The 19692-nt window shown below is 36.9% G+C and overlaps 1 protein-coding gene across 1 annotated transcript; it reads right to left on the bottom strand.

Annotated features, from left to right (window-relative positions):
- Positions 1-1992: 1992 nt before the first annotated feature.
- Positions 1993-19188, bottom strand: cul4b (cullin 4B). Its single transcript, XM_038289533.1, has 20 exons — positions 18258-19188; positions 15336-15451; positions 15152-15255; positions 14988-15057; positions 12586-12659; positions 12349-12511; positions 12076-12165; positions 10506-10588; positions 10354-10421; positions 8918-9036; positions 8620-8812; positions 8434-8538; positions 8231-8341; positions 8037-8122; positions 5562-5669; positions 5338-5451; positions 5128-5233; positions 4874-5046; positions 4648-4800; positions 1993-2720 (listed from the first exon to the last, which is right to left on the bottom strand). The coding sequence occupies exons 1-20, from the start codon at positions 18715-18717 to the stop codon at positions 2625-2627; spliced, it is 2592 nt and encodes an 863-aa protein (XP_038145461.1). The 5' UTR covers positions 18718-19188; the 3' UTR covers positions 1993-2624.
- Between the last annotated feature and the right edge of the window lie 504 nt (positions 19189-19692).

Genomic DNA, 19692 nt, shown 5'->3' on the forward strand with positions numbered 1-19692 from the left:
AACAGGCCAATCTCCAACATCGATAAACAAAGGTGTTGATGGCAGCAGCACAGCTGACCAGATGAAGGAACAGACCAGACAAAGCTACTATGACGAAAAAAAATCAGAGAGAGCATAACGTTAGATTGAACTAACAGATTCTGTAGAGTGGGAGAATAGAGATAGAATGAAGCAGAATGATGAAAAAGTGATACCTACTGTATGTCCTCCAGAAGTCTAAGCCTATAGCAGCATAACTATAGAGATATTTTACTTCTAGAAATATTAGGAACCACTGGTAAACCTGCAGATTGAGAGCAAAGTGCTCTGTTAGGAACAATCATATAAGATGGATTTAGGCCATTTAACGCTTTATATCGAGGAGGATTTAAAATTCTACTCTTGATTTAACAGGAAGCCAATGAAAAGAAGCCAGGATAGGAGAGATATCATCTCTCTCTTTAATTTTAATCAGAACTCTGGCTGCAGCATTTTGGATCAGCTGAAGGCTTTTAACTACAGTTTGTGGACTTCCTGATGGTAAAGAATTACAATAGTCCAGCCTTGAAGAAACAAATGCATGAACTAGTTTCTCAGCATCACCCCTGGACAGGAACCAGAGCCTTCAACCTAAGGTCCAGACTATGGTGATATGCTGGGGTTGAGCATCCTCACCAGGCTGATTAAGGTGAGGGTCCACTATATAGAGAAATAGCAGACAGAATCCAGTACTGTCTGCAGTTTAGACAATCACCTCACCAATGGTGGACTTGTGCACCTTTTTAGCACATGGCTCTGAGAGCTAGCAAGCAGCACTATTGCTAGGTTTCCAAGAGTCAACCTGGAACGTCTCCTCCACCCTTTTTGGCATGTGCTGGGTATTTTTACTTCATGTCTCTTCATGACTCCTGAGCAGGCACATGATGCAGTATTCACCTTCATAACTGGACAAATAACTGCAGTCAGCTAACCACTGGTGTGCAGAACAATACAGACTATGTCTTCTTTCTATTCTGTTAACATTCGTAGTAATATCTTGCAACTTGTCAGTGAAACACAAGCTAAACATTAACGGTTTCCAAAGTTAACCCGACCAATTGTTGAATCATGGCATGCTGACAAGTCAATTTAGCCATCGGATTCTGGGGTATTGAAGAAAAAAGCTGCAGCATAATTCCAGGACATGTCCTGGGTTGAAAAGACCCTTTTAATTGATTAGATAGGTAAGGCGAGTTAAAAATGCATCCATTGTTAGCCAGTGTATTAGAAACTCATGTAGCATGAAGTACCAGAGAAAAAAAAAAGTATTTGAAATCTTTTTTTTACCATTCGGTGCTAATTCAAGTTTACTTAACTCAAATATGTTCACAATGTTTTTTTCATTTTGTGATACAGCTGATCTATAGGCCCTAAGGCTCCCAAAAAGTCTGACTTTTCTTTGGTTTTATCAAAATTCAGGTCTTTGCATATTATGTAAATTTGTTTTGTGTATATAAATCCTAAATTAAAACTCATTACCCTGATCATGGTGCAGGTTGGGTGTTTTCGCAAAAATAAAACCAATTCACGCTCATAATAGTAGTGGCAACCTGAAACATTACAGAAACCTAAACATCAAACAAAATGGTACACTAATAAAAAATAAGTACTCATATGAAGCAAATAATCTAAAGGACTGATGCAAATAAGATTGCATCATATATAAAATCTCCCTAAACCTTTCAGTGAGGTCTCCAAGTACCACATGGGTCTTGGCGTATAAGAGAAGTGAACGTTTTCTGTGTAATGACAACTGATTTTTATAGCATTGTGCTTTTAATAAACCTAAATTTTAACAAAAAACTATAGAGCAGTAAATTGACAGATGGGTCACTTAAAATATCACATGTGGTCATGTATAAAAATGTATGAAGTAAATAAAAGAATATATGCATATCCTTGAACAAGTGAACTGGCTTAGCAGCTTAAAAACACCTTTTAACAGAAAGAAATACTCCTTTTTGGCACAGACTGTACTTTGAAAGATAGGTTCTTATTTGTTCACTGACTTTTCATCTGGTCATACTGCTGCTAGAACTGAAACAACAGCAGACCCCAAAATATGCACATACTTGATAACCCCAACAGTCTTAACATTTCACAACAACTGAAGAAACAGGCATCGGTTTAATGTTTTGGATTGTTTTTTTTTCTTCTTTTCTTTGCAACATTTGATACATCTAGAGCACTGGTAGGTGTGTCAGTATTAAATGGGAAGGATGGATGAGTAAAAAGAAAAAAGGTTTAATAAACAAAGAGCATATTGTTTAAGTGTGGACAAAAGATCTAGATCAGAAAATAAATATTTTTTCCTCTCCATTAAAAAAGAACAAACAGAACTGTGTGCCTTCGTTGTCCCAACTCTCTCAGAGGCACTGAGAAAAAAAAAAAATGGAGATTCACTTTTTTTTTCTTAAAATGGGCATGCAGTCCACAGGGTCACAGGACCCTCCTGAAGACAACCCTGCGGAGCGATAGCCATTCACATGTCGGTCGTTGGGTTGAAGATGAAAATGGTGAACGTCCACGAGAGCAAAAGATTGAAAGACCGATCCCTCAGGACACCTTTTAATCTAACTGGAACGGCTGCTTTTCTCTTCCTTTATCTAGGCCACATAGTTGTATTGGTTGGAGTTTTCCTTGTCGCGCTCCATATAGTCCCGGTCAATAAGAGACTCTATCCTCTTCTTTAGGTCAGCAGGCTGGAAAGGAAGAGGACAAAGAGACAGAGGGTAACATAACGCATAGGCAAGCATTTATTTTGTTGTTTAGCTCAAATGTTCTTCGACTTTCCCCAGAGAAACTTTTATAAAAACTGCTTCGAGACGAGTTAGGCTTAAAGCCCACCTGTTAGACTAAGTACTCCACGTGATTGCACTGTTCTAAATTATTTAATGAAGGCTTTTCTTAACCTGGTTTTTAAAGTTTAGTTTTTATTGGTACAGTGATATTACGTGTTAGGAAAGACACTTGTAAACATAATGTGTTCTATTATTTCTACAATCTATAATCCGCAGACCCCACTTAGCATATAAAAATAATAATTTTTAAATTACAGTAAAATTAGAAAAAGGGATCATGCATTTTTGTATAAGATTCTTTTCCAAAATAAATGTTTGTGAAAGAATATCGGACATTTAATGAATGATAAAAAATACAAATTCTGCCTCTTCAGCTACATTTATCTTACTTTTATTTTGGCAGCTAAATGGGCACCTATTCAATATTAGGTGGTCATAATATAGTTTAAATATGACTCCCTTTCCTACGTCTCGTTTGCAATTTATTAGCTATAATGTATAAAGTTAAGGTAGTTGGGTATATTTTTGTCTTTGGGTTGGTCTCATTCACATCTAAGTCGATATAACAGCTAGTACCTGGGAATCTGTGTCAGCACTCAATAGTGCCCATTTTTGGTAATTTGCTGATGTCATATCAAACACCAGCCTTATGTACCTGGAGAAGATAAGAGGTGATGATGCAGCTGCCTCAGCAATGTTGCTGGCTACATACGACAAGTTGCTTAATTTTTCCCTAAGCAGAAGCTGCAGCCATAGATCTAAGAATCTTATGCTTCACCAAATTTTATTCCTTTAATTCCTTAAATTAAAAGTATTCCCCATGCTTGCCTTGAACTTCATGTGCCAAATATTGCAGAAATAAAGTGGAGCCATACTCTCTAACAACTTACTTTTGCCATGCTTGCATTGGTTAGTTTAAGGAACTGTTTCTGGTTCCATCACGCTCTTGTGTGTGCAATAATGTGTCTAGTATTAAAAATCACCCACTCTTCTCCTATTGTGTCAAAATTATGTGTTTAAATACTTTTTTTTATGTGAACAGATACCCTGTAGTACCAACATAATCCGTTTAGGACCTTTATAAGTACAGAAATCGGTACCCATCCCTACTTTTGTCATTATCCTTATTTAAGGTATAGTGTAGAATTTTCACAAATTCTTGAAAAGACCTGCCCTTTCAACTTAAAAAAATCAAAAATGAACATGCACAAATCTGTACCCGGTTCCTATTAAACGTGCGAGAGCATGCACGGGCCCATTTCTCCTCGTGCGTGCTCTGTTTAAAAGTAGCTGTTCACATCGCTCATACAATGCGTTGCTTGGGGCCACGGTCACCTAAAGCGACAGTGGCGTTGGGTGCAGGAGTTTTGCAAAGGAGATTTGCAATTTTTCCAGCATGTCAGACTCAACACCGATAAGTGAAAATGGGGACGAGCAAGTAGGACGTCCTTATGTAAACATAATACCACAATTATTGACAATTAGAAGGTCCACTTATTTTGATGACCCACCCGGAAAAAGAACATCCTCCACTATAGCTTTGATGTAAATAGTTGTGGTGTCGATAGCAATGTAGTTTGTTTTTAATTTAACTAACATTTCACTAAAAATTTTAAATTTTACAATATGTTGGTACTTAGATACAAATGCCAACAATAAATCATTAAATATGCTTTATCCCATAATACACATATTTAATTATCCAGTTGTTTTATATTTATGGTATTTATCTAGTACTGTGCCAAGGACTCCACTCTTACATTCAAGTTTCATTGGATGAAACACAAATAAGTAAAATGGAAAATAGAGAAAGGGTAGGATGAACTACCTTGACAGGAAATTTGAGCTGGTTGTACACCTCAGACATCAAAAGATTATGGCTCAGAGTCTTCCTCATCTTCATTATCCGCACAATGGCGGCATCGATCTGGTACTGACGATCTTGAAAAACCCTCTCTGTGGTGCTGGCTTGTTCCTCCACCTAGAAACATTTAATGCCATTAAACTTTTGACTTGGTGCTAAAAAAGAAAACTGCAGAAGGAAACATTAATACCGTCTCTTTCATTTGAATCTGGTTTATTTTGATCCTGAAGAGCTTGTGTTTGAAGTCATCGTTGCAAGAAAATTTGTCTCCATCCTCCACGTCTTTGCTTTTGGGAATCTTGGTTAGAACCCGGGCTTTTCCGCATGCGAGTGACTGCAACGTCCGACGCAGTTCGCTGTCCTCTGTAAAACCCAAAGAGCTACTCTTCAGAACACTTGATCAACATTAAAGCAGGAGGCTTCAAAGAAAACGTTATAACAAACCTATTCCTGTAGCTACTTTGATATCTTCAAGAGTGAACTCCTCTCCTTCATTAAACATCAGCAGCACAAGTGTTTGAAACAGCGACACCTGCAGCTCTTTTTTGCCCTTTTAAAAGAGAACGTCCGGAAAAAAAGAAAAAAAAAGTTAATATCGTTAGACATTTCTAAGAGCTTTAAAACAGGAAGAACATTCTAGGAACAGTTAAGAACCTCTTTGAATTCTGCTTTTAAGACGCAGTGACCTAATGTTGATTGCCACTGCAGCTTCCTGCCACTGTGTTTGCCCAGGTAAAAGGTTTTGAAGATCTCCTGCAGCCGCACCATCTGGACAAAGATAACACAGGTCATAACAAAGCATATTTATAGCATGAGGCTGTATATATATATAAAAAAAAAAGACAATGTTCAAAGCATTTGAGTATTTCAGCACTCACCTCAGGAGGCAGGTGGACTTCCATGGGCACATAAGTTGGCCAGTAGCCCATAGTGAGGATGTTGACAGTTAGCTCAATGTTGCCAGGAATGTTTTGGCACTGCATGTACTACAGAGGGACAGACACACAGTTTATGTTGCTGCCATCTACAGCACAAATTTAGCTCAGCAACATTTTCCCAGTTCGAATGCTGTTAATAGAGCACGGTTTGCCATCTGCAGCAGGACTAGAGGACAGGCTTAAAAACAAAACAGAATCAGCTGCAGGCTGATTGAGTCAATCTGACGTGTGAGAAAAAACAAATAAGGGGTTGAGGGTAAGATGGTAAGGAAACAAAGCTGCCTGAATTAGAACTGCAGGAATTTATGCTATTTTTTAATAAAACATATTCATTTGTAAAAAGTAATTGAGCTTCAATTAAGTTAAATTAACTAATTGAGTATCAAATAAAACAGGAGTGCATTTCTATAAAATCTAACTTGATTTGCTTTCTGACAAATACAGATTGTACAATGTGGTGCAAAATGATGTACACCTTCAAGATTTTCTCACTTTAAAACAATAGCTTATGCCTATTTAAGTGGAATGTGAGTTGATAAAGAATCACAAAGAAGTGCATAATGTCAAAGTGGAAGAAATTATTTTAATACTTGTTCTCTACCAATAAATCTTGTTGCATTTTGTACAGAAGATGGCTAATCTGTTAAGTGGTTTGTTTCAATAATCAATGATGATCTATTGTCCACCATAAACAATATATTATTCCTTTAAGGAATAAGGTCCAACATTACTTGGGACCTTTCAAGCATTTTGGGCGTTCCAAAGTAACCAGCCTTGGTGTCACAGACTGCGATTTTAAACTAAACAAATAAATAAATAGCGTTTTAAAATCGTGTTTTTATCATCTCTGTCTTTTATCTAAGGTAAAACCGTTTTTATCTTTTAAACTCTTCAAGCAGGTTTTACACTCTTATTTCCAGTCGTCTGGACTACTGCAATGCACTTTATTCAGGCATTAGCCACCGAGCTCTCTCCCGTCTGCAGTTGGTCCAAAATGCAGTGGCTCGTCTTTTAACAGGGACCAGAAAACATCAACACATTAAACCAGTTCTTACATCTTTGCACTGGCTCCCTGTTCATTTTAGAATTGATTTTAAGATTTTATTGTTTGTGTTTAGAGCCCTGAATGGGATGGCTCCTCAATACATCACTGATCTCCTCCAGGTTTATTCTCCGGCACGTGCTTCGAGGTCTGACGGCCGTCTTCAGTTAACAGTGCCTAAGACGAGGCTTAAAACTAGAGGGGACAGAGCCTTTTCTGTAGTTGGCCCAAGATTTTGGAATACTTTGCCCCTCCATATACGGACTGCCTCCACTGTGGAGTGTTTTAAGTCTCGTCTTAAGACCCACTTTTACTCTTAGGCTTTTAACAATGTGTAGTTTGTGTGGTCCTCTGTGTCCTTTTTATTTATTGTTGTATTGTGTTTTGCTGTGTTGTTGTTTATTATTTGTTATGTACAGCACATTGGAAACTTTTTCTATTGTTAAATGTGCTATACAAATAAAGTGGATTGGACTGGATCCTCTATTGTCCACTATAAACAATATATTATTCCTTTAATTGTCAGCCTAGCAGTTTAAAGTGGGCAAGTCTGTCAGAAAGTAACGGGCAGGAGCAGAAGTCCAACAAGACTAAAATCAAGCTCTTCTTTTGTCGGAGTAACTGTTAGACGCTGGACTTGGAGCAAAACTAACACTATAAATGATGATAAACACAGAAACATTGTGGTGGCAGCATATATTTATACTTCAGGTCAGAAAAGAGGTTCATTGTTAAGCGTTGATAGGATACTGAGAGAAAACCTGCTAGAGAATGCCTAAACCCTGAGACTGGGGTGGAGTTTAAGCGTCCATATGCACTACTACCCTACACATTCTGACAGAGTAACACAGTGAAAATCTAGGCTCAGCATGGACCGTTTACCGCTTTCATAGTCACAGGTTTAAAAAAAAGGCTGTCGTTTTCAGACCACCATTAATGCATTTTACTTTATTTTTTTTTTTTAAACTTATCAAAGAGACAACTCAGGTTGTGGGCAGCTGCAGCATCATGACCCTCCGCTGTCAGTAGAGATTATACTAAAGATCAGCCCTTTATTCAGCATGAATATTTTTTTTCTCATTTAATTTAGACCTTTTCAGAAACAGAGATGTAATCAAAATACCTTGAAATCATATTGCACTGCCCATATCAAGTCCAGACCTAAACCCAATTTACAATCTGGGGAATAATTTAAAATCTAAACAGACACCACAGTATACAGATTTTTTGTCAGGAGACATAAAGAACACAGCACTTTCTATGTATATTTAACTGTAAATAAAGGTATGTGGTGTGTTATGGTTAAACAATTGCAGATAAAGCAGCAATAAGAAGGAAGGCCTAGATTGGTTTGTAATGCAAAGCATCTGCACCTGTTTGAACTGCACCATTATGTCTTTAGAAAGCTCCATGTCCTTGAACATTCCCTCTAGTTTGCTGGTGAACGCTGCTCCACATTCTGAGGAAACAACAACAAAAAAAAGTCAGCAGTCGATGTGCAATATCCAGTCAGTGTTAAGTTTTTTTGTGTTTTTTGTCATGGTGTGGAAATCTGGGTTCAACTGACCATGTTTCAGCTTTGACAACATTGATTTTTCAGCATCCACCGAGGCACTTTTCCCAACCAGCAACCTCTTAGCCAGATCCTTTTTGTAAAAAGCCTCAAACACATCTTTTCCTACAAAAAAAAAACATATCGTTAAAGAACAGATTCTCTTATAAAATGGGGGAAAATAAAACAAAAAAATTTTAAGAGCAACATTTAAGTACCATATATAAATCTAAATATTATCATGATCTTATCCAGCATCTTCTCCAGTTCCTCATCGGTTGCTTCTTTGTTTCCCGCCCTCAGCTTTGAATCCACATGCTTGGCTGAAAAAAAAGATAAACAATTAGAAAACACAAACTCCTAGGATGGGGTCATGATGACAGAAGAAAAAGTCACCAACTAACCGATGAGCTCTGCGGGTTTATTTGGCCGTTTGTTGATGAATGTCTCAAAAGCCTCCTTCATGGCATTAACAAACTTCTCATTTTTCAAGAAGCACACATCAATGATGTGATCCACCTTATCTTTGAAGTCCAGCAGCTCTTGCACCATTGTTTTGTCTTTCTCAGGGTTGATTACGATTGTGCTTCCAAATGCCTGCATGTGGAGTTGATGGGACATTAGAAGAAGATACAGAGAGTTAATAGTAAAGCAATGTTAGGGTCCATCCCCTTCGTGGTCCTCCATCTTATCTTGTCATACCTTTATGTACTCTATCCAGTGCTGCAGGAGCACCTGAACACCACCACGGACTCGATTAAAGAGCTGGTACAGGAGAGACAGATCCTGAACTCTGTTCTCATCCAACACGTGGGTCAGCCCTGTGAGGTTCCAACAAAAACACATTATCACATATCATCACAAGCCTGGTTGATGATGGTGGTGCCTCAAGATAATCATAACTTCTTCACATTCTGTCAAGTGCCATCTTCTGTGCATTTCATTGGGATTTAAAGTGATAGATCACAAATATTTTAAATTTTTTTTACAGGTGAAAATCTGTAAATTGTGGAAAAGATTTGTTTTCAGCCTCTCCAAGTAGCACATATTTCTTTTGCACCAGAATCCTCTTATTTAACATTCGGCATGTTAAAAAAAAAAGCTTTTAATTTGTAAGAGTGGATGCAAAGCTTGTGTTAACATCCCTTTTTAAATCTAGCCACTGATTCTAAGTTCTTTTAACACTAATTTGCTCTGATTTAAACCATTCCATTAAATCTTTTGCTGTAGAAGTTTGCCGTTTCTGTCCTGTTGGAAATGAACCTCTGCCCAGGTTTATAATCCTTTGCAGCCTTCAACGGGGTTTCATTCAGCTTCAGGTTGCGTCGATTTCAGCCCATCTTGTCTGCCTTCATGTAGGGATATAAACTGTTCACTCTGAACATGTTTTACATGCAGGGTAAAGGTTCAGGTGTTGTCTTATATAACCAGAACACCTTCCAGATGTTTTTTATTTAATAGATTTCTTTCTACTCATTTCAAATAATATTTCTACTCCCTCTTTTTTAAAGCATATAACTAATAAGTATAGAACTTTAAAATATATATGTAATAACAGTTGCCTGTTAATAGTTTTCCCAATCTGAAAACATGTTTTCCAGGATTTTTTCTTCAAAACCCAACACGTTAAAATCTTGGTAGGTTTGCAGTTCTTCTAAACTCTTTCCATTTTTTTATTGGATATAATTCACTAACCTTACCTGCTTTAAACTTCCCACCTAATGTTTTCCTGACCTGTTTTTTTTTTTTCCTGCTCATTTTTCTACTAAATCGAATAGGCCTTAAGATAATAGCTGGATTTAGATCAAGATTTAAAAAAACATACATTGACTTCTTACTAACTGGTCACACCAGGTCCTTTTCTTAAGGGAGTGCAAGTAAAGGGGATTACTTAGAAATCTACACCATACATTTAATAATATTTTTCATTCCAATTTAATAACTTGTTTCTTGTTTAATCCCATAAAATCCATTAAGATGCGACCAAAATGTTCTGGTTGTAAAATTGACAGAATGTGAAAAACATTAAAAATGTATATGTAATAATTTAAGGCACAATAGATTATGGACATTTGGTAAATGGTGAAAAGCTTTTCATCTGTATGGTTTTGTGTAAAAATACTCTCACAGAAGAATACCTTTTTGGAGAACCGCAGTGAGATGTTCCCCCAGCAGCTGCTTCTCTACAGTAGCAATGAGCGGTTTTCTAAGAATTAAATAAAGCTTTGTTTAACAGCTCGATCTAATTTAGCGTCAAGTTGCAAACTAAATGCAGCAGACCAACACTCACTGTGTGCTCTGGTCTAGATATGTGATTACTCTGTCAGCTTCTTCCTCCAGGCGTTTGTTGACATGATGGAGATATTCTGGAACCTGAAGAAAAAAAAAAGTTATTCCAAAACATTAGGACCCGAATTATCAACAAAAATAGAAAATAGGCCCCTGTTTATCCATTTCTGGATAAATATTTAGGTTCTTTATCTGATTTTTATCTGATTCAGTGCATTTTAAATGCAGTGGTGTAGATTCCATTTCATAAGCATCACATGCCTCACATCCACTTTAAAGAATAAAAAAAAAAAAAAAAAAAAAAAAAAAAAAAAAAAAAAAAAAATACATACGAATGGGAGAAAAGGTCATATTCAGGTAAATTATAATTAAAAGGAAAACTAATGGTCCAGTAATACTGGATTCAATTAAATGTTTTTTTTTTTAAACATGCATTAATGTAAATATAAACAGAGATAAAAAGACTACGTTGATAAAATTTATTTTCTTGCTGAGTTAACACCAGCTTATGTGTTTGCATTTTTAGATACTAGCACCAATATATCATTTACCTATGCCATTTAGAAAGTATACATTTGTTTCTAATTTCTGGTCATTAATTATTCAAAATTCATCAACTAAATTTCTGCTTTTCTCTTCTGTTTATTCGGTTTAAACAAAATTTCTCCCTGCTAGAATTTACCTGTGTTTCCAAACTGAAAATAAAAGTTTCAGCCCCTTAAACAAAACAACATATTGACAGCTGGGAAAAATACCTGTAATATAACTTTTGTCACCCTTTTTAGTCATTACAGCGTAAATACAAATGTTCCCCCATGATTTGCTGCTCACAATTTTCTGTTTTTGTCATGTCACTTTTGCATCTTCTTCCCTTTGCATAAATTTTTTTATTCATTAGTCTAATATTTATGTTTGCAGTTCTTTATGCATCTGCTGTGTGTTGGCACCTCTTGGCCACCGTAGATTTATGTCTCTAAACTGCATCGCGTCTACCCATCTGAATTCCACAAACCAAAACATTTTCTTCATTACATCACATTTTTCTTTAATCATCTCTAATTAATGTAATATTCTAATTTGATAAGTGCATCATTTACCCCATTTTGACTGCATACACCAAAGCTGCTACCTTGTCCGTTTTTCATCTCTACACACATAAACACTTAAAGGTTTGGAAGCACATGCAAGCATGATAAAAAAATAATACTAGCTTTGAATTTTAGGGTTTGGGGAGCTTTATAAAATTGCTTGAGACCTTTATTGTAAACTGAAACCTTAGACGTAAAGTAAACTGAAGTGTAATAATAAAAAATGCCCACATTTAGGTTTCTAAATCTTATGATGAACCAATTTAATTGCTTGTTTGGCTGCAATCCACAGATTACGACTATTTATGAAATTGAAAATCTTCATATGCTCTCATTAATAAGATGCATCCAAAAAAGCAGATATAGAATCCACGCATCTTCACTGCCATATTAACTGAGACCTTATAAAGCAGCAGATTATCTCTGTTTTCTCCAAAAAATGTGATGAAAGAGTGAGTGTTTCCATCAGGCCACATAAATCACCTCTCTCTCCTGCATCAGCCTCTGTCCTTCTGCAGCATACAGTCGATTAGTTTCCTCCAAGAAGCGCTGCTCAAAGGAGTCCTGATAAATCTGTTGCAGACAGAAGGAACATAGGTTCCATTAGGGCCATTTGTCAACAAGAGCACTGATGGTTCATCAATGCCCTGTGCAGAATAAAAACACAAACACTGCAGAAGCTCGTTTAATAGAACCAAGCTGCCCCTTCAGACACCTAAAAATATCATGCAATGAGATTTGAAGCTAAATTGTTACCTGGAGGTCAGAAAGCATGCTCAGCAGGCTCCTCAGCAGACTGCGGTCGATGGCCTCCCCGTTTCGCTCTCTCTCTATAAGGAGGAGAATCCCATCGATGGTTTTACTCTGGACCTTTAAGTCACTGATGATGTAGAACCTGAACAGCTCCAGGCCCATGTCCCTGCAGGACACAGCAGCTCTTACAGAACAGGCCTCGCAAGTAACCGACACCTGGCTAAATCAATGATCACTCACCAGATCGATGGCAGCATAGAGTTTTGTAAAACATAGGTGCGATCCAAAAATAGAAATATACCCCTAATCATGATCTGTAAAAAATATTAAAAAAAACACCATTTCAGCAAGAAGCAACAAACCATTTATGAATCTCAGTGTGGTTAAATGCCGACATGACTTAATGTTTCGGAATAACATGGGTATAAAAAAATTAAGCTTCACCTGTCAAGTTAAGAGTTAAAAATTTAGAAACAGACAATTTTTTTTTGCTTTGAATGTTTTCCCAAAAAACTTTGCATTAGTCCTTGTTTCCTATTAATTGTATGCGATCTTATTTTGTTAGCACTTTGTTGTTAGGGTTGCGGTTTGATTAAATTCAGCTTATTTATACAGCTGCAATTTACAACACGTCATCTGAAGGCCTTTTACTGAGACCATTCAATCAGATCATACAGTCAGATTGGATCCAAGTTTTCTATTAGAAGAAACCCAGCTGATTGCATCGGAATATGAACTATTAGGTTAAACAGTCCTTCATCCTGAGGATCATGAGAGCAACAAGACAGTTTGCGGCTAAAAGGCGAATCTATTAGACAGAACAGAGCTAGCACAGCATGCTTTTGGTTTTCTGTCACTTTTTAGTCTAAACGGCAAAAACGTGCTACAGAGGTCATCATCCCTCTCTTCAGGGTTCCTACAGCATAAGGCAAGTTAAATTCAAGACTTTTTAAGACTTTTTAATGCTACTTGAAATAAAAATTTAAGACCAAATTCACAAACTTAACCCAAAGGTTTATTATAACATAAACCACTGCACTAATGTTTCAAATTTTGAAAAGCTTCCCATACAGGAAGAAAGCTACAAACACACAAATGACAGATATATTTTACCAATTATTTACCTGAATTCACGAACTTTGTTTTAGCAGGGAACAAAACAAATCAGTTTTAAAGCCACAACATAACCAGTGCTAAGTCTTTTTTGCAGCTATTTTTCTTTGTATCGTTTTCTTAGTATGTTTGATTTGGTGATAAGTGGAGGCGTTGCAGAAACAAGGGTGGAACAAAACTGAGAAATACTGGCTGTTTCTCGGTAACTCCATTTTGACGCTTTGTGTTTCGCGCTTCGCATGTGACTCCACTGCCTTAATTCCCATCGTTCTGAGCTTGAATCGTTTCTTGCACAAAATACACTGTGCCTCATGCATGTCCCCTGGTACTGGTTTTAGCCATGGAGAATACTCTTGGCTGGAGCCAATTTTAGTTATATTTACACTTGCTCATATTTTCCAGACAAAAAGTTAATGGCATATGTCCCAAATGTCACGGCCGCAACAACAACGCTTTTATTGGTTCTGTCCCGATGTGTGAGGTTATTACACCCTAACATTACCTGCCTGTTGTGTGACACAACTACTGTTTTCCCCAGTAGTTTATCTAATTAGGACAGTTTCTCTGTCCAGATATACAGTTATCATCCTCATTCTAAATGTGTCAAAGATTTGGGAATGGAATGAGAGCGGTGTCCTTCAGCTAAAAACAAAGTGCGATATTTTAATAAGGCTGGAGGCATGGATGTCTCCTCATCTCCAAAACATGTATGATGTAATGATGTGGCAGACTGGAGATGTATAAAATGCTTCTCTAACTGTGAATCGTGGCCGCTTCACGAGATGTGAGCACGGTTGGTAAGCAGCTGCCTTCTGTAGCTCAAAGTAACTTCTCTGAACTAAACAAGATTACAATTTCTATCACAAACTCTGTTGTCATGTCTCAGGGTTATTTAAAGAGTTTGTCCCAAGTGATTTCTTTTCAGGAAAAATAACTGTAGAGAGAAAACTTCAAGGTGTAAATCCTAACAGCTGCTATTCTGGCTGGGTCTTTGCTAGGGCTAGAAATCACACATGGCTCATATAGATTGATGAAAGAGATGCCTTGAAATTCCTCCTCATCTCTCTTCTCCTTGCTCCTACTCTGCATCTTCAGTGCCTCCTATTCACTTTGCTACTTACAGAGCTATAGCCAAATTACTATTTCTGCTTTAGAGGTTTTAATAAGCTGCTCCTGGAACCAAATTCCCTATGTTTATACATGATAAATGTCCAAAAAAAAGAAAAAAAAAGAAAATGGCAGCAAAAAGTCTTCCAATTGCACAGCATCCAACATCAGAGGTAAAAAAAAGAAAAGAAAAAAAACAACTTAGGTAATAAGAAACCCTGATTAACAAATGGAGGAACATAAGAATAAAGCTTCATCTATAACATTTCCATACCTGTGCGTTGATTTAACTCAAACACTCTGCATTTACCAAAAAGAACCTTACAAAGCCATAAGATCATGGGGCCATGTCCAAATAATTAAACAATTTATGTAACGTTTTAAAGCACCCTAAGAGTCAGAACATATGTGATAAGACTCACCATTTGTCTGCAGTGATCTTGCCAGCACTTATCTATTTTCTTCAGGAAAAGCACACTGTCCAGGGCATCCGTAACAAAAGAATTAAGGAAAATAAAGACTTTTTTTTCAAAATAGCTGAGAAAAAAAATAATAATTACAATAACCCACAAAGTATAAAGGATATTCCCTGAACTGATCAATCTGTGCCTTGATGTGGTCTTCACACACGGTCCTTAGCTGTTTGTAGAGCTTGGCAGATATCTTATGAGAGCAGAGATTTTCAACAGCCTGGGGAGACAGATAAGAATGTTTAACATCCTGCAGACCATCAGCTACCCAGTGAGAGGCCAGCTGCTCCAGATTCATACCTGGTAGAGCTCCTCTAGATTGTACTTGATGGACGTGCTCTTCTGTATGGCCTCCACAGCCTCTTTCAGCTTTTGCCAAGTTTCCTGCGTGTAGTTCTCTGGTAACTTGGGCTTTTCTGTGAGGACAAACACAGCACACTCTTAACTGGACTGAATATGGATAGCAAAGTAAAGTTCAGCGAATACAAGGATGTTTATATAAGTTGTCACCCTTTTTATATGTATTTTATTAACATGGCTTTGTTGACTGTTGGATAGATACAAGCTGATAGTTTTTATTTCCCATAGCCCTGGCACTGAGCTTTAAATGTAATGGTTAAACACCTGTATTGTTTACTATGCTAAATCCCTGCCACTCTTTTTTTTAACTGCACATTATTCAAATTGACATTGATCAACTAAGCTTCAGCTATTTATTTTGGTCAGCTGTATTTAAGCTCTTGAACTCTTATTTCAAAAATAGTTTAAAGTTCTTCTTTACATTCCTCCTTAATGATTTCCATGCATAAAGGACATTAGAAGAAGAAAACATGTTAAAGTTTGGTTAAAGGTGAAATAACAAGATTCTGGTGCCTGGAATCACTTGGATCACATTTATTTTTTCAGAAATTTCAGCAACCAATTAGATTTGTGAAAACTGGAATGCTGCCCTATCCTTAATATAGCCCTTTATCTATAATATAGGATCAAATTTTGAAAGCAGGCTTTGATGCAGCAATACAAAGGATCAATGGCACCAATTTAAAATTAATTATACGAATTAAAAACAGTGTGAATTTTAGAGTTTTTTAGAAAATTTTATTGTTTCAATACTTTTTATAAAGCATCTTTGTTTGAGCACAGACATGCTTCCAAACTGGTTTTTAAGACGCACCAACCTGGCTTTTACTGACCAATTCCTAGTAATGGTTCCCCTTATATATATATATATATATATATATATATATATATATATATATATATATATATATATAAATAATTTAAGGTTTCATCTGGCATAAATAGGATTATTTTTATTGTTCTTTTTGTTTTTGACCTGCTGATCTATTATTTTTCTCTTAAAAGGAAACACTGCATAAAGCTGGAGAAAAAAAAGAAAACAATTCAGATTTTTCAGTTCAATCAGTCAGAGCTGAGCAAGGCTAAATTGGCAGATCTCAGTCTCTCCCCTCATGATATCCCACTTTTCTCATTTGACAGAGGAGCTGGCAGTAGATAAACTAACCAGAACCTCTGAAGCAGAATCCATCTCCATCCCTGTAGGGTTTGCTGCACTAAATCCTGGGAGCACAGCAGTTCTCAGATCCCCAAAACATCAGATTTTCCAAAGTAACTGATGTTTTATGCCCAGATTTTATATAGAAATGAATGCTGAACTGTTTAAAGGGGTGATGGGGAAGTGAGGCTATTAAGAAAATTATACATCCATAATGGGCTGAACATTTCTAAATTGTTCATCCCCAAAGATCAATTTTAAGGCAAATTTGCTACTTCAACCAAAATGATTTTACATAAAGACCAGATAAAAGTCCAGCTATATCCTCTGTTATTACAGGTCCCTAATGGAACATGTCAGCATACAGCGACGATGAAATGACAGGAGTTTTTACACTAAGCTTGAAAAGAAAACGTAATGCAAGTCAAGTGGGAGCTCACTATCTGATACTTTTTAAGTCACCACACACAGGTAACCACAGATGTAAAGCAACATGTGGGGGAAGGGCTGCACTACGTTACTCAATTCTGTCTGGGTTAATTCCACCCTTTGCTAAATTATACACCTATACACTTCATTGGTGCAAACATTTTCTACTTAGAAACTATTGCTGGTCACTTTTTTTTTTCATTTTCTATTTAAGCAGTGTGATTAATGACAGAGGCTGTCATCCATAAACCTTACATAATGTGTAGTTTTGATCCACGTTTGGGCCAATTGTTATTACCAAACATGTTCTAACTTCTGCAGAAAACAATGACTGTGAACGACCACCTTAGACGAGGACGATGTCTACAGGAGTCATAAAACTACTTTTCAATACAGCTCACTTTAAAAAAAAAGGTCGGATGACCATAGCTACAATATAAAATATATGCATAGAGATAACAAAAAGTTATAGCAACAGATTGGACTTTTCTTTGAATAAAAAATAAAAAAAGTATTACTATAGGTATAAAACTGTAAATTATAACAAAGTGTAGGAGCAAATTATCTTCTGTTAATAATTAACGTTTTTTTTTCTTTTTTAGCTAAGTTTATTTACTTTATTGTTTGATATCTGTTATGAGATTATGTTTTTGGTTATTTAGTCATGTTCCTTTGTTTTTGGTTGGTTATGATTCATTTGGGTGAATTATTTTTTTATATATAAGCAGTTAATGGTAGAACCAGCGTGCATCTGGGTGGGTGTATGGCTTTTTTACCAGTGCAAAAGAAACATGTAAAAAATGTTTATTCTGTTTTCATGTTGGAGGAGAAAATAAACTGACAAAACTAAAGGAGTTTACGTTGAACATTTTTTCTTTTGCCTGCATAAAATTAGTCCATGGTGCATCTGTGGCCACTTTTTTGTATCATCAAAAGCTGGGCCAAAACACAAAGGATTGAGGTATTATAATAATAATAATAATAAAAAAGCTTTTAATTAATAAAAATCAGAATTGGAAATTCAGACCTTAAAGGAAATTGGAAGTGATTGGCTGAACTCTAATCAAGGCATGGTTTAGGGCCTAGTTTGCTACTTAAGTTGAAATAATTTATAGTTTGCTGCTTTGGTTGAAATAAGTTAAAATCATAATTCAATTGTATTAAAAGGCTGCAAAGACATTAGATAGATTCCCAGTTTATAATCAACAGGGACTTATATGTGTGGTTTAAGCTGCTCCTGGCTGGCAGGTTCAATCCAGTTCCTAGTTCCCAGGTACCTCTGAAGTTCTTGATCACTAGTTTCTTGGCAGCACCAGGTTTGCTGCTGGAGAAGGTGCCGGATCCAGCCGTTTTGGTCAGTCCGTTCGCGTGGTGTCCCCCCACGCCACCGGCCAGAAACATGGATCTGCTTTTGTTATTGGAGCCCGACCCAGCGGCAGCAGCAGCTTCCTCAGCCATTTTCACATCTAGTCCAATAAAATCTACCGAATCCTCGAACCTCAACTTCTTCTGGATGTGGAGCGGAGAGGAGGAGGAGGAGGAAGAGGAGGAATGAATGTTCTTTGGAGGGGAGGAGGAGATGGTGTCACTCGTGTCGTCCCTCTCAGAGCCGTTTATTTTCCTCTTCTTCGGAGATGTGATGTTCCCACTGTCGCTTTTGACATCAGTAGCCGCGGGTCTAGCCTCCTGGGTTGGCGGTGGTGGGGGGTTAGGGGAAGATAAACCTGTTGGAAACATGAAAAAATGGGAATACTAATTCTTTACAGCCAGTCTTCTGATCCCAAACTTCCAGGCTTGTCGAGGGAAGAGCTCAGTGTCCGAGGGCCTCCGTCCGTCTTCGCAACGATAGTTTTTATTTATATTTAACGTTTATCCAGTTTAAAAAATATAAACATTAAGTAGAAACTACTCAACGCTTCTTTGGGTCTGGAGCCTCGTCCCTTTCTTGTTATTGCTGGCAGGAGAATAAAGATGGTTGGCTACTGCTTCCTCCTTTTTTTTTTTTTTTACCTCTTCGTCGTCTTACCGCGTCGTAAAGTAGTTCAGCGCGAGCGGTTTACTAAAGCAGTCGTTTGACGCAATTATTTATAAAAGTTATTAAAGTACAGCGCTAAGAAGCCCACATGGTAGTCAAACAGATGCTAATTTGCGACAGAATGGTTTCACTCGTTACAGGCTAGTCGGTGACCCCACCGGAAGTACTTTGTGTAAAAGTACTTTTTGCACAAGCGTGTTTTTTATTTTAACCACTCTGCTGTATTTGTTTCTACCGCAAGATGGCGCCAAAGAAGCGCGGTAGATTTAACCCTCTCTTTTATGTAAGCTACTTTAAGATATTTAAATAGTGCAATTCAAACTAAATTCCTATGAAAAACAAAACAGAACAAGACTAATTATTTTTAACATTTGAAAAATATCTAAAAGACAAAAATACATCATGCTGGATTTTAGGAGGGATAATTGAATAGAATAGTTATGTTGGCAGATATTTTATATATATAAGTAATCAGGTTTGTAACCAGAGAAACTGAACCCAGCTGTAGTAACTTTTAGAAACTGAACCTGTAATTGTCTCATAGTGGGGCAATGCTATGATTGGTGAATGGCAAATGGAAGAATACAGAGACGGACAGAGATTAAGCATATGAAAAAAAAAACGAGAAAAGGTGACTGCACGGTTAAACAAAATGACCAACAGAAAGAGCAAACAAT

This window comes from Cyprinodon tularosa, unplaced genomic scaffold, assembly GCF_016077235.1.
Source record: "Cyprinodon tularosa strain WSP-4 unplaced genomic scaffold, ASM1607723v1 ctg27, whole genome shotgun sequence".
In the NCBI taxonomy this organism is placed as follows: Eukaryota; Metazoa; Chordata; class Actinopteri; order Cyprinodontiformes; family Cyprinodontidae; genus Cyprinodon; species Cyprinodon tularosa.